Below are 15,143 nucleotides of genomic sequence, written 5' to 3'. Positions count from 1 at the left end.
ATCATCGATACTATTCCATGTCGTTATGTACAGAGCTGCCTACTTATCATTAACAATATTATACTTTTCTCCTTACCATTCCTTGTGGTAGGGAGACTAATGCCTCCCCCACTCCCCGCCAAAAAAAGATGTTCATAGCCTAATTATTCCTGGAACCTGTTAATATGTTACCTTATATGGCATAAAGGGCTTTGCAGGTGTGATTCAGGTTAAGGACCTTGAGATGGGGAGATTATCAGAGATGATTGGGGTCAGCCCAGTGTAACCACATAGGACTTAACGGCGGAGAACTTTGGGACTTCCCTGGTGGTCCAGTGGTTAGGACTCTGAGCTTCCACTGCAGGGGGCACCAATTTGATCCATGGTTGGGGAACTAGGATCCTGCATGCCCTGCTGAGTGGCAAAAAAAAAAAAAGCAGACAACTTTCCTGACTGTGGTCAGAGGGAGATGTGACTATAGAAGTATGATCAGAGAGATGCAGCATGCTGGTTTTGCAGATGAAGAAGGGACCATGAGTCAAGGAATGTAGGCAACTTCTAGAAGGTGGGAAAGGTAAGGACATGGAATCTCCCATAGTCTGCAGAAAGGAAAGCAGCCCTGCCTTAATTTTAAGCCCGGGAGACTTGTGTTGGGCTTCTGACTTACAGAACTGTAGGATGATAAATTGTGTTGTTTGAAGCCATCAGGTTTGTGGTAATTTATAACAGCAGCAAGAAAAAAAGAAATAAACCCCATTTGTACTGTTCCAGAATCATACAGTTTTGGGCTTTGGTCCCCAGGAGCCTAGCTCAGTGTATATATTTGCCTTTTCAATGTTGTCTTTACCTGTCGGTTAACCAGATCTGGCCACACAGCGCATTTTGGGTACTCTCCTGTGAGGGAGGGCTATCATCAGCTCAACAGCTGAGGGGGGAGGAGTTTTGCTGTAGCCTGGCTTGGTCAGGAGCCTTGGTCCTCCCCCTCCTACCACTGCCCCGACTGAGCTGGGTCAGCCCCAGTGACGTGGGCCCAGCTGGCCCTGACATTTCTGGACTATTTCTCCGACACCACGCACCCAGTGGGCCAAACCACTCCTGCTGTACCTGCTGTTGCCAGTGCTGAACAGGGAAGGAGAGTAAGAAGAGGAGCCCTCCAGTCCCCAGGACAAAGGTGCCCCAGAGCTTTGGCTTCTTTCTTCTTAGCCTGGCCCCAACCTATCTATCAGGCCTCAGTGTTCACAGCAGTCACTCAGGTTCTACAGACACTATCACCTTGCTAGGTGCTGGGCACTGGGCTGGTCTGGGGAAAACTCTTTCTTCAAAGAATTCTTGGACTCTGGTTTATATACCTTTAATAGTTTATGATTCCAGGAAAGCAACCTATTCCACATGGAGGGGTCAAAGAGCCTGTGAACGACTTTGTAGCCAAGAAAAAGAATGTGGACTTAACCTTCAGACCATCATGCTGGTGCCAGTGGAGCTGGGGTTTTGTTTTCGTTTTTTCCTTGTGGTTTTCTTTCGAGCATTTTTTTGTTTGATATTTTAAAAAACTTTTCCACTTAGCTTAAGTTTTTTCCAATTATAAAATTCATATCCATTATGAAAAGTTCCCACAATATAGGTAAGAATAAAGATAAAAATTTAAATCACCTGTTAACCCTCCATCCAAAAATATCCACTGCTAATGAACTGATTTTTGTTCCCAGACTTTGTCTATTCATCTACAGATATAAGCATGGATATATATGTTTGGAAAGATGTAATCATTCTGCCCGTATTTCTTTGCAACAGCTTTTTAATTTAATGATGTGTCATGGACAATATATCTCTTTCTATAATAAAAGATGTACATAGTTTTTTCATACTTTCATAGCATTTCATTATATGAATATTCCATATTTTTATCCAATCCTGTATTGGGGATGTTTCCAGTTTTTTCTATTATAACTCATCCTGCACACTATGAAACTGCCGTCTGGTCAATGAAGTATTTAGTGGTCATGGTAGTGGTGTCAGCCATTTAGGTTTTATGCTAATCCATCTATTTGAAAGTAAGCAGAAAAGTAGAACTTACTCGAGTCTATTTAACATTTTATAAAGGGGGCTGAAATGAAATAAACTGTCACAGTAGAGATTATTAACAGTCTTATAACCATGACAAAAGAGCTCTAACTTGCATTTTTAATGTAGAGAATTAGCTTCACTTTTAGTTTTATTCAAAAGTTCTGTAAAGCCCGTGTGTTTCAGCTGAACACAGGATGTGGGCACAGAACCCAGAATCACTGAGGGGCTAGATGAGGTGCAGATGGGTCTCAGGTTTTGCTACCAGCAGTCCTGAAGTGCTTGTTTTTGTTGTTGTTTCTTTTTCTTTTTACTCCTGAGCTTCTGAACCAGTTTTCCATTTACAGCAGCCAAGAAGATATGGGATTATCTGTGTAACTCATGCAAAAGTGTTTTTAACTTGAACATCTGGCTTCTACATTCTGAGTGTAGTACCCCTGAGTGGGTAGCCAGCTCAAGCTCACGGGACCCAGTGAAGGTCAAGCATCACCAGGTGGACCTTAGGGATCCACAAGCACCCTGCCCTGAAGCATTGAGAACTTGGCTGCTCAGTAATTGCCTCAAGATCCACCCAGGGATTTCCTATTCAATTTAATGGAGCAAAGCTTAAGGATTGAGAGACCATAGCTTCACACAGTTCGTATTAAGAGTGTGGAAAACAGGGATCCTCTTTTTAAATATCTGCTCCCCAATAGTGATCCCAACAAACTGTACTCACAACCATGGATGGTTAAAAATGCACTTTAATTATCTTGCCCTTTCAAGGTTTTTCTTTCTCATAAGTTTGTGTTCTGACATTTCTACCAGGATGCAGTGGTTGGGGATAATGGCCCTTTAACAGGGGAGCAGGGGAGGGGCTGGGAATCTTTTTTTTTTTTTAAGAGGATCTATTTCGGTTTTTTGTTTGTTTAAATTTTATTTATTTCTTGGCTGCGTTGCGTCTTGTTGCTGTGCGCGGGCTTTTATCTAGTTGCAGCGTTGCAATACACAAGCTTCTCCTAGCGGTGGCTTCTTTTGTTGCGGAGCACGGGCTCTAGGCAGGCGGGCTTCAGTATCGCAGCGCATGGGCTCAGTAGTTGTGGCTCGTGGGCTCGTGGGCGCGTGGGCTTCGTTGCTCCACGGCATGTGGGAATCTTCCTGGACCAGGGATCGAACCTGGGGCCCCTGCGTTGGCAGGCGGATTCTTAACCAGTGGGCCATCAGGGAAGCCCTGACTTGTATTTTCCTAATGACTAATGTGTTGAACATGTTTTCAAGTGCTTATTGGCCATTTATATATGACTTTGGAGGAATGTCTACTTAAATCCTTTGTTCACTTTGTAATTGAGTTGTTTTTATTGTTGAGTTCTAAGTGTTCTTTATATATTCTAGACCTTTCTGAGATATATGATTTGTAAATATTTTCTCCTCTTCTATGGGTTGTCTTTTCACCTTCTCGATGGTGTCCTGTGAAACTCAAAAGTTTTTAAAAGTCAGTTTTTACCTTTTTCGGGTCACTTGTGCTTCTGGTGTCACGTCTAAGAAACCATTGCCTAATCTGAGATCACGAAGATTTTTTTACAAGAGTTTTATAGTTTTAGCTCTCACATTTAGGTCTTTGATGGATTTTGATTATTTTTTGTGTATGGTATGACTAACAGACCCAACGTCATTCTTTTGCATGTGGATATTCCATTTTTCCAGCACCATTTGTTGAAAAACTTACCTTTATATACTACAGAATATCACTGTAGAACATTTGAGTAATAGAGGAAAAAAGGAAATTTGTCACTTATAAATCTATTACTCAAAGTGATCTTGTTTACTATTAGGATTTCCTTATAGTTGTTTTTTCTTAAATATTAATGTTAACAATCAGGTGTTATCTAGTTAATCTTATCAATTTTATAGGTAAGTACTGTTATTATTTCCATTTTACAGGTGAGGGAACACAGAGAGATTAGGAATTCTAATTCAGATGTACTTGGGCAGTAAGTGGTAGTGTCCGGATTTGAACCCAGGCAGTGTGACTGCAGAGCCTCTGCACTTATACAATGTGCAGGCGTGTGTGAGTTAAATTATTATTTTGTGGTATTACAGCATTGTTCTAGCCTTAGTCTGCCCCTACATACAAATGAGTGAATATGTATGATTTAATTGATAACAACAATAATAACAAAACACATACTCTTGGGCTTCCCTGGTGGCGCAGTGGTTGAGAGTCCGCCTGCCGATGCAGGGGACACGGGTTCGTGCCCCGGTCCAGGAAGATCCCACATGCCACGGAGCTGCTGGGCCCGTGAGCCATGGCCACTGAGCCTGCACGTCTGGAGCCTGTGCTCCGCAACGGGAGAGGCCACAGCAGTGAGAGGCCCGCGTACAGCAAAAAACAAAAAACAAACAAAAAAAAAACACCACATACTCTTGTTCCCACCATCCAGGCAAGAACTCGGTATCTCCAATATCTTTACATGTGTGCCCCTCCTGTTGAATGTGTGTGCCCATCCCCATTCTATTCCCTTACCTTGCCAGCCTCAGAGTTAACTACCATTCTGAAATTTTCTACCATTCCATTTTTCTTGATCTGACTTACTCCATATAAATATATACCCAAATAATGCTATTTGGTTTTGGCTACTGTTGAGTTTTGTATAAAATGGAATCACTGTATATTTTGGGGGGACTTTCTGGGTTTTTCTTCACTCACCATTTTTTGTGATGCATCCATGTTAAGTTTTATAACGATTCTTCAGTTTTGCCCCTGCATAGCATTCCATTGTCTGAATGTATCTTTATCCAACTTTAGATTGTTTCCATTGTTTGCTGTTAGAAAGTGTTGCAGTAAACAGTTTTTTAAAAATAGATCTTTATTGGAGTTTAATTACTTCACAATACTGTGTTAGTTTCTGTTGTACAACAAAGTGAATCAGCCATATGCATACACATTTTATACATCTATTGCAGCCTGTGTGCAAGAGTTTCTCTATGTTGGTAGTAGAATTGCTGGGTCATAGGGCATGTGCATCTTTAATTTCACTACATAATTCTCTAGTTTTCCAAAGTTGTTTTATCAGTTTATGCTCTCAACAGCAATGTAATAAGTTCTCATTGGGGTATGTCTTTGCCAACACTTAGCATATCCAGATTTTTAAAACTTTTGCCTATCTGATGGTATGATGGGTTTTAATTTGCATTAAACACCATATATATATGTAAAATGACTGTTCAAGTCTTTTGCCTAATTTTCTCTTGGGGTGTTGCCTTTTTCTTAGTGGTTTGTAGTGTTTGATATATTCTAGATAGCAATCTTTGTTATAGGTGTGGCGAATATATTCAGATCTGTGGCTTGACTTTTTACTTTTTTCGTGGGGTCTCTAATTTTAATGTAGTTCTAAATTTTTTTTTTTTTTTTTTGTGGTACGCGGGCCTCTCACTGCTGTGGCCTCTCCCGTTGCGGAGCACAGACTCCGGACGCGCAGGCCCAGCGGCCACGGCTCACGGGCCCAGCCGCTCCGCGGCACGTGGGATCCTCCCGGACCGGGGCACGAACCCGCGTCCCCTGCATCGGCTGGCGGATTCTCAACCACTGCGCCACCAGGGAAGCCCTGTAGTTCTAAATTTTAATGAGATTAATCAATCAGTCTTTTGCTATATGCATATAATTTGTGACTTCTATGTTGAGGTCATAAAAATGGTTTTATATTCTTTTCCTATGTTTAAAATTTTTGAATCTTTCATCTAAGTCCTTTTCCGATGGAACTTACATTTGTGCATAGTGTGAGACAGGGACCTATTTTCCCCCCACATATTGATAACCATTTGTCTCAGCACCGTTTTTTTTGGGTTTTTTTCCAGAAGTTCTTCCTTTTACCATTGATCTGAAATGTCTTGTATGTCAAGTTTCCATAGATGCATGAGTTTGTTTCTGGGCTCTTTTCTATTCCATTGGTCTTTGTCCATCCCTGGGCCAATTCCATCCTGTTTTAATTATAAATCTCTCACTTTATTATTCTTCAGGAGTGTCTTTGTCTTTCTTCCTCCATTAACCCTCTTCCATATTTTAGGATCAGTTTGTCAAGTTTCATGAAAAACTATTAAAATTTTGTTAATAATTACATTAAATCTATATATAAAGTTGGGAAGAAGTGATATCATTAGGATATTTAATCTTCCTATCTATAAATATACTCTCTCTCCCCATTTTTTTTAAGTCTTCATTAATTTCCTCCAATAAAACAATTCCTACAATTTTTCCACTAAGAGCTTCCATTAACATCTTTTGTTAGCTTTATATTGGTATATGCATTTATATTTAAACAGTGTATATATTTAAATGTGTGTGTATTTAAATTTAAATACTATTATTTGAACATATATAGCATATATATTTATATATACTTAAGTACTATGTATATTGCTATTATAAATGTTTTTAATTTACATTGTTACCAGTATAAATGCATTTAACTTTTATGTTGATTTTTGTGTCCAGCAAATTTGTTAAATTCTCTTATTAATCCTAATAATTCACCTTTTATACCTTATTGACATTTCTATATAGTTAATCTGTATATAACATCAAAATAATATAATCTTGTTTCTTCTCTTCAAATCCTTATTCATGGGCTTCCCTGGTGGCGCAGTGGTTGAGAATCCGCCTGCCGATGCAGGAGACACGGGTTCGTGCCCTGGTCCGGGAAGATCCCACGTGCCGCGGAGCGGCTAAGCCCGTGAGCCATGGCCGCTAGGCCTGCGCGTCCGGAGCCTGTGCTCCGCAATGGGAGAGGCCACAACAGTGAGAGGCCCGCATACTGCAAAAAAAAAAAAAACAAAAGAAAAAAAAAAAAAAAATCCTTATTCATTTTACTTTTTTTCCTTGTCTTAATTTGCTGCTGGGACCTCTAGTATAATATCACTCAGAAGTAGCACTGGGCCTCATCTTATCTCTGATTTTACCTGTAAAATACCGATAGCTCTCTATTAATGTGTGTATGTGTCTGTTTATGTGTGTTAAGAAAACCCTTATGACCCAGCAATCCCACTACTGGGCATATACCCTGAGAAAACCATAATTCAAAAAGAGTCATGAACCAAAATGTTCATTGCAGCTCTGTTTACAATAGCCAGGACATGGAAGCAACCTAAGTGTCCATCAACAGATGAATGGATAAAAAAGATGTGGCACATATATACAATGGAATATTACTCAGCCATAAAAAGAAACGAAATTGAGTTATTTGTAGTGAGGTGGATGGACCTGGAGTCTGTCATACAGAGTGAAGTAAGTCAGAAGGAGAAAAACAAATACCATATGCTAACACATATATAAGAAAAAAAAAAGTCATGAAGAGCCTAGGGGTAGGACGGGAATAAAGACACAGACCTACTAGAGCATGGCCTTGAGGATATGGGGAGGGGGAAGGGTAAGCTGTGACGAAGTGAGAGAGTGGCATGGACATATATACACTACCAAACATAGGGTGGATAGCTAGTGGGAAGCAGCCACATGGCACAGGGAGATCAGCTGGGTGCTTTGTGACCACCTAGAGGGGTGGGATAGGGAGGGTGCGAGGGAGGGAGACGCAAGAGGGAAGAGATGGGGGAACATATGTATATGTATAAGTGATTCACTTTGTTGTAAAGCAGAAACTAACACACCATTGTAAAGCAATTATACTCCAATAAAGATGTTTAAAAAAAAAAGTAAAAAAAAAGAAAACGCTTATAAGTAAATTAGCCTGTTTTTCCTCCAGCTATGAGTTTTTTATCATAAACTCATTGAGTGTTGAAATTTAATTGAACACTTATTCTGATTCTTTGAAATATACATATAAATAATCTCCTTTAATCTGTTAATGTAATAAACCACATTAATCAATTTTATGATTTTTAATGTGAAATATAACATTCCTTTAAAATGTGCAGAATATATGTACATTTAACAAAAAATTACAAAGCAAAATCTCTTGTAACCACCATCCATGTCAAGAAATAAAACATTACTAGCACTCCATAAGCTCCTGTGCCCTCTACTAGTTAGATATTAAATATTCAGTTTATGTGCTTATTTAGGTTGATTTCTTTTTACACAGAACTGATACATTTCCTTTGCTCTTCCTTTCTTCTCACATTTTAGGCTTTCTCTCTGCCTGAAGTGCATCATTTAGAATCTCCTTTAGTGAGGATCTAAAGGGTATGGAAATCTGACTTTTTATCTAATGATGTTTACTTTGCTGTAATTTTTTTAAAGATATTTTTGTTGTGTATGGAATTCTAGGTAGGCAGTTGTTTTACTACATTCATGATTACTTTCTGCTATGTTCTGGATCCCACTGACATTGAGAAGTCAGCTGTTGTTCCTTTGAGAAGCTGAACACAATGTTTTACCATTGTTTTAATTAGTGAAACAAACAAAATAGGCACAACCAAGTCTCTCTCTAACAGATGTAAGAGGTAAATATGAATTTAATATGGCAAAATGTTTTATCCACTATAATAAATTTCCATAATTCTGAAAATTATCTTTCAAAATTTTTCGAAAATTCTAAGAAAAATTACAAATTGGAGGTTTACTCTAAACATGCCTACTATCTTATTATCCAGTTTTGTATGCAGAAGCGACTGAAGAGTTCAGATTTGACCAAGATGTTGATGTTAAACCTGAAATTCCGTCTTCCCCACTTCTAGGCTGCCAGAGCCCCCACTACAGCTACCTGCCAAGACAGGTCAAACATGGAGACGTAGCGCCCTAGGTAGAATTATAAAGAAAATTATATTTGCGGTAACATCAATACAACTTCTGATTTATATGCATAAAGCATAAAAACATATCAGCATTCAAAACCAAGACAACAATAACTGAATCACTTTGCTATACAGCAGAAGTTAACACAACATTATAAATCAACTATACTTCAATAAAATAAATTTTTTAAAAAAGAAAATTAAAAATAAAAACCAAGACAACAGAATTTGGAATTAGTGCAATCCAAATGAGGCATCTTCAAACCTGAAAAAAAGAAAAAAAGGAATATTAGCAAATACATTTATTTTATTAGGATTATAGATAGCACTACCAAACTTTACCTAACCTGTGCTATATAAATCGCTGTTGGTAAAAGTAATAGCTGCAGGTGATTTTCCAGACTCATTAAAAGAGCATATCCTACTAGTTTATCCCACTGGTTTCCCCACAACCTTAGAGGAAAGAATGCTGGTACTACATAGTGCAGATCCTGGCTCTACCATTTAGTAACTGTATGACTCTGGGCAGGTCACCCAAACTCTCTCTTTCTCTCGAAAATTAGCTTCCTTGTCCTACAGTGTAACAGGAAATTTGAATAGGTTTACAGTGCCAAGATACCCTGTGGAGTAAAATTTCCCAGAAAAGCTGGATTATCTGCCTCTGGCCTCCAACTGAAGATGCAGAGAAGTCCAATTGCTCCCTGTTTCATGCTGCTACAGATACTTGCAATATACGTCTGTTATACTAGCTTTACATTAGGTTACAACAATCTGTTTCCATTTCTTTCCTCTATTGGACTGGGAGCTTCTAGAGGCAACCACAGTGCCCACACACTTAGGAACGGTGCGTCTGCAGAACCATGTCACTCTTCCCTTCTGGCTAAATAACAAAGCAACTGCCATGCAAAGGAAGGGACGGTTCACTTTTGAAGGCCCAGAGACGCCCAAGGCAGCAATGGCAGAAGAAAGAGCAAACCCTTGCAGGTGTTGTGGGTAACCGCTGCCTCTGTCCTGTCACAGCACACCTGCAGCTCTTCTGTCCTCCCTTTAGAGGGTCAGTGATGCTGGCAGAGCCACACCCAGGGTCACATGCCTTCCTCATGACACCCGAAAGGAGAAGGGAATGTGACCCCATGGGGTTCTTCTCTGCCTGCTAAATTGCTACCCTGATGAATGTCCTCCAGACAGTGAGGGTTATCATATTAGAGCTGTCTATAACAGTCTCCAAGATAGTGACATTAAAAAAAGATTTTCTGGGGCTTCCCTGGTGGCGCAGCGGTTAAGAATCCGCCTGCCAATTCAGGGGACACGGGTTCAAGCCCTGGTCCTGGAAGATCCCACATGCCGCGCAGCAACTAAACCCGTGCACTGCAACTACTGAGCCTGTGCTTTAGAGCCCGCGAGCCACAACTACTGAGCCCGCATGCCACAACTACTGAAGCCCACGCGCCTAGGCCCATGCTCTGCAACGAGAAGCCACCACAATAAGAAGCCAGCCCACCACAACAAAGAGTAGCCCCCGCTCGCCGCAACTAGAGAAAGCCCGCATGCAGCAACAAACACCCAACACAGCCAAAAATAAATAAACAAATAAATAAATAAAATTTAAAAAGATTTTCTTAAGATTAGAAACCCACCTCCATGATGCTGGTTAGTGGTCTCGATCTACAAAAAAGAAAATGGAGAAAGGAAAAGAGAAACAGTTAAGTTTTACTTTTGAAATACTATGTACTAACAAATGTCTAAAACTGTTGTAAATAAAGCTGGCAGAAGAGCCCACTGCCCTTCACCGTTGAGTGCCTTGTTAAGAAAAACCCAGTAGGACCCAACCTTGCCTACTAGCCTTAGATCCCAAGCCAGCCAGAGAACTGGAGGAGTCTAGGCTTGGAGGGCACTACCATAGCAGGGCTTACAGACAAGGCCAGTGCCTTCCTGAGACTCTCCTTGGTCCTGAGTATCCCTGAGACTATCAGGAAGGCCCAAGGAAGCCAGTAGGGAAGAACCATTGTGAGTGCCTGTGCACTTGTGGAAGTGCTGCTACTGCCCCCTGCTCTCCCTACAGGGAAACCACTGTCTCAGTGACGACGCTGTGCAGAGATCTCTCAGAAGGTGCCACTAATCAGAGCTTTAATAACATTCCCTGATAATCCCAGTATGCAGATGTTTTTATATCAAGGCAGCTGTATGCTGTGGCTATGTTCAGATACAACTGTCAGCAGCTAAGGAAGGAACTTGAAAACTTACCCCACTTAACTGTCTTGGGCTCTATGAGAGTAACGTGTTTCACGCGGCAGGTATACCGATCCACTGCGTTGGGAGTGAACGCAGCGTGGACCAGAAGGTAGAAAGACCAGTCCTTGCTGAAAGACAGGTCTGATTGCTCCACTTCCATCTTCTCCTCATTCTTCAGCAAATCAATCTCAATCTGGGGTGGATGGAACCCAGACACGTAGCAGTTCAGGTAATTTGGTTTTCCATTCTCTGCGGGATGTCGTGAGTAAACCTGAACCTTTGGAGGACCTGAGGAGCAGCAGGGAAAGACAGATGAAATTGCAGAGTATTTCACTTGGGGCTACCTTGGTCTAAAGCTAGATCAGGCCCCAAGTGTTTATATTTGATCCTCCATTTCTCCCAATTCCATTTCCCCTCATGCCAAATGAGCTTCCATTTTTCAAAAGGCAGCCTCCATCTTCTGGATAAACCATGACTTAGTGTCTTTCCCACATAATTCCCCTACACGTGCCTTTCAGGCTTTTTCTAGCAGATTTCTCTTAACATCTTCTTCTGTCAGTGGAGATTGTGCTGTATCTTTAATAATCTCTCTGTGGAGAATCTCGAGAACTTTTCATGGTTCCTCAGCACCCACAGAATTCCTTATCACTCAAGAGTCTATATGATTTGGCCCTAATCTACTTATCAAGCTTCGTTTCAAACTTCACAGTCCCTCCATATTAGCCACATCAAAAATTCCCGTTATTGGGCTTCCCTGGTGGCACGGTGGTTGAGAGTCCGCCTGCTAATGCAGGCGACACGGGTTGGTGCCCCGGTCCAGGAAGATCCCGCATGCCGCGGAGCGGCTGGGCCCGTGAGCCATGGCCGATGAGCCTGCGTGTCCGGAGCCTGTGCTCCGCAATGGGAGAAGCCACAACAGTGAGAGGCCTGCATACCACAAAAAAAAAAAAAAAAAAAAAAAATCCCGATATTGTACACTGTTTCAACCCAGTTTTTTTCCCCTATGTTTACTCCTCTTTTTTTTGCCTCCTGCCTAGATCCAGACCGATCAGACTTCTCAATATGTGCCTAGTACAGTGCCTGGCACACAGCAATTTCTCTGTAAGTGGCAGGTGTAATTATTGTTACCTCCGTGCTCAGGTTCCTAACAGAGTCAAGCCAAAGTATATTTCTACAAAACACAACCTCTTCATTGTGTCCAGAGTTTATATGACAAATCTCTATCTGAATCTATATCTGATTTCATGAGCTAGAAAACAAAGAAACAAAACTGAAACACCTACAGGAGCTAGCAAATAACTTAAATCAAATAGTTGGGCTGGGTAAGAACAATAGGGAAGGGTGAGGACTATGGCAAATGGGAGAGAACATACTCTCCATTAGGACCAGGTGGAGTAATGCATGTGACAGTGGAATTTGTATTTTTAATTAGCATGCTCAAGTGATTGCCATAATCTGCCAGGTTGGGAATATTGCATAATGCTACAGAACAGTGGCTTCCAAAATGGGATGCATGTCTAGACCCTCCACGGGGATGTGTAAAGAAAATATTATAGACTCTATTTCTATATTTTTCTTCCAAAGTGAAGTGTTATTGCTACTGAATATACAGACTGATATAAATATATGTATATAACCACATAAATACAAATACACTCAGGGTACATGATTATAAAGTTCAGCTCATCCTCCATATCCAGTGGTAGAGAGAAGTGGAGTACCAGGCCACTCTGACCAGGTGTATCTGTCTAGAAATGTCCCATCATCAAAGAAAAGGCCCACCAAGAACTAGACTGGACGAACCATGAAGCCCTGATATTTTTTTCATAGTTCAAAGAGAAGATAATTCAGAAACCTCTTAGCATTTGAGCTTTTAATAGTTAGAACATAGTAGGTGCTACAGTAGTGGGAGCACAGGTTCATCCCACATAGAATTCTCTCTTTGAGGGAGCTAGGCAGTTTGTGGGTTGTTTTTTTGGGGGGGAAGAATATCACAGTAGTGGCTTCTAGGAGGAGGAGGTGTATCAGACAGGCCTGGGTTTGAATCTGCCCTCAACCACTTACTGGCTCAGAGTTTTGGGGAGAATTATTTGAGTTTCTGTAATTTAATTGAAAAATTATCTACATCCAAAGTGAAATAAAACCCACATAGGGGAAAGAGCAAAAAATAGATCCCCCAGAGGGAATCACTATTACATGTTTCTTGTATACATTCCAAAAATGGCCTTCTATATATTGCAGGCATGCATTACTTAGGAAATTTTCAAATTCAGATAGTTTTTAATGTCGGCTTGCTAGTTTTCTACAGCTATGTGCCCCCACAAATATCAATAGTGATAATACAGACATTATGCTTCTTTTCTAAATAAATTTTAAATTAACTTCCTTTTTCTCATGAACAACAACAAACAAAAACCTCGCTTTACAGAGCCTTTTTTGAGAGAGAAAAATCTGAAGGTCCGGTATATTGCAGGGTATTTACAAGGTACTCAGTATCCATGATGTCCCTGACAGCTCAGGTAAGCATGTTGATTACTTTTATCCCTAGTTTTACAACCTTTCGGAATGATAAACCTTCGCTTACTCAAAACTGAAAGTAGAGACTGAGTTTATCTCGGAAAGAACCAGGCAAGGAGCCAAAGGAGGAGCCCTCTGTGAAGAAAGGCAACAGGGGCCCATGTCCGCCCAGCTTGCTCCCGGGAATCTCACCACAGAAGGTTGTGAAAAACGCACGGATTATAGGCAAAGGGCTCACAACCCGCCAAATGCTCTGGTCAGGCTCCACTGTCTGCCATTAATCCCCTGCGTGATTAAGTCACTTCAGCTCTTCGAGCCTCCCTTTTCTCATCTGTGACAAGCTGATGATAAAGGCATCCTGTTTACATCGCAGACGCATTTCACAATTAAATGACATACAGCACATAGCGCAGGTCAGTGAGCCGCCAACGGGTAGCTCTATGATTATTATTAAGAGCGACAGGTAGCGGGAACAAGAGAATGAACGCCGTGAAGCGGTATGTAAACACCTCAGGACACTCCACAAAAGTCGCGTGCAACTTCTGCGCCGTGGTTTGGTCGTCGCGTATTTAGGGAAAGTGCAGAGCGTCAGCTGACCCTAGCGGGCGCCTGGAAAAACCTCCAAGCCCTCGGGCTCCCAGCGGACTGATACACGCTGGCGGCGACTCCCCCAAAGCCCACGCGTGGTCTGCACCCATTCGCAGCCCCCAACCCAGCCTTTTGGGACCCGCCAGCCCGCCCTCCGCTCCCCCTGCGCGGGGGGAGCCAAAGGCCCCGCGAACCAGCGGAAGAGAACCCCTCCCCCACCTCGGTCGCTCTGTCCCGACCCACCCGGTGCGGGCGTGCCAGAGGTCCCCTCCCCCATCCCGGAGAAACCGGCGTCCTGGGCTCGCACCCCTCCCCACTCCCCACCCCACCACCGCCTCCACAGCCCGAAACAAAGCCGCGTGGTACTCCACCGAGCCGGGAAGGAAAACTTGGGAGCGGGAACGGTGGGTACGGAGTTAGTGCCCAGTGGCTGCGAGCGGGACAAGGACGGGCTGGTGGAAGAGGGAAAGGGAGGAGGGGACACTCACGCGGGACGGCGTGCAGGCCAGACACCGAGAGCAGCCCGAGCAGGACCAAGGTCACGAAGGAACCCATCGCTACAGAAGCAGCCCGGGTGGCGGAGTGAGGGCCCGGTCCCGCGCCCGCACTTATATTATAGTCCACGCCCAGGCTGCCAATCAGAACCCTGCCCGCCGGGCCGTCACCGGTCTCCTAGCGAGCGAGGCCCGGGCAGGTTAGAAAGAGGGACTTCCCGGTTTTCAGTCTCATTTTCTGATAAGCCTCGTGATGCTTACGAAGGCAGGGTTGAACCGGGTGGATTGGCTGTCTGTACATCGGCGCCCTCTTATCAGGGGTGCGCGCCCAAACTTGGGGCGTGGGCCGCCCACCCGAGAACTTCAGTCTGGAAGAACCTTCGCTTTTCGGAATAGCACGAGAAACGCTAAGACACTTGCTCCCCAAGCATGCCCCAGCGAATTAGGAGCCTAGAACCTGGTTTTCGATGGGGAAAACTGAAGCCCAGATAAATTAATAAGAGTAAGGACGGAGATTGAATGGTACTGGGCAGAATCAGAACTTGGGTT

The 15,143-nt window shown here is 42.5% G+C and overlaps 1 protein-coding gene across 1 annotated transcript; it reads right to left on the bottom strand.

Annotated features, from left to right (window-relative positions):
• Nucleotides 1-7,893: 7,893 nt before the first annotated feature.
• On the bottom strand, nucleotides 7,894-14,821 carry LOC131753739 (beta-2-microglobulin-like). Its single transcript, XM_059059438.2, has 4 exons — nucleotides 14,589-14,821; nucleotides 11,008-11,283; nucleotides 10,401-10,428; nucleotides 7,894-9,028 (listed from the first exon to the last, which is right to left on the bottom strand). The coding sequence occupies exons 1-3, from the start codon at nucleotides 14,653-14,655 to the stop codon at nucleotides 10,415-10,417; spliced, it is 357 nt and encodes a 118-aa protein (XP_058915421.1). The 5' UTR covers nucleotides 14,656-14,821; the 3' UTR covers nucleotides 7,894-9,028; nucleotides 10,401-10,414.
• Between the last annotated feature and the right edge of the window lie 322 nt (nucleotides 14,822-15,143).

Source organism: Kogia breviceps, chromosome 3 (assembly GCF_026419965.1).
Source record: "Kogia breviceps isolate mKogBre1 chromosome 3, mKogBre1 haplotype 1, whole genome shotgun sequence".
Classification (NCBI taxonomy): Eukaryota; Metazoa; Chordata; class Mammalia; order Artiodactyla; family Physeteridae; genus Kogia; species Kogia breviceps.
Note: the sequence above shows the minus strand (reverse complement) of the source record. Positions and strands in the feature narration are given on the sequence as shown.

What these genes read in the sequence shown, in the direction of transcription:
- LOC131753739 (XM_059059438.2), bottom strand. Translation starts at nt 14,655, where the DNA reads ATGGGTTCCTTCGTGACCTTGGTCCTGCTCGGGCTGCTCTCGGTGTCT. An exon ending in TGGCCTGCACGCCGTCCCGC is followed by an intron (nt 11,284 to 14,588) that starts GTGAGTGTCCCC and finishes GCTGCTCCTCAG; the next exon opens with GTCCTCCAAAGGTTCAGGTT.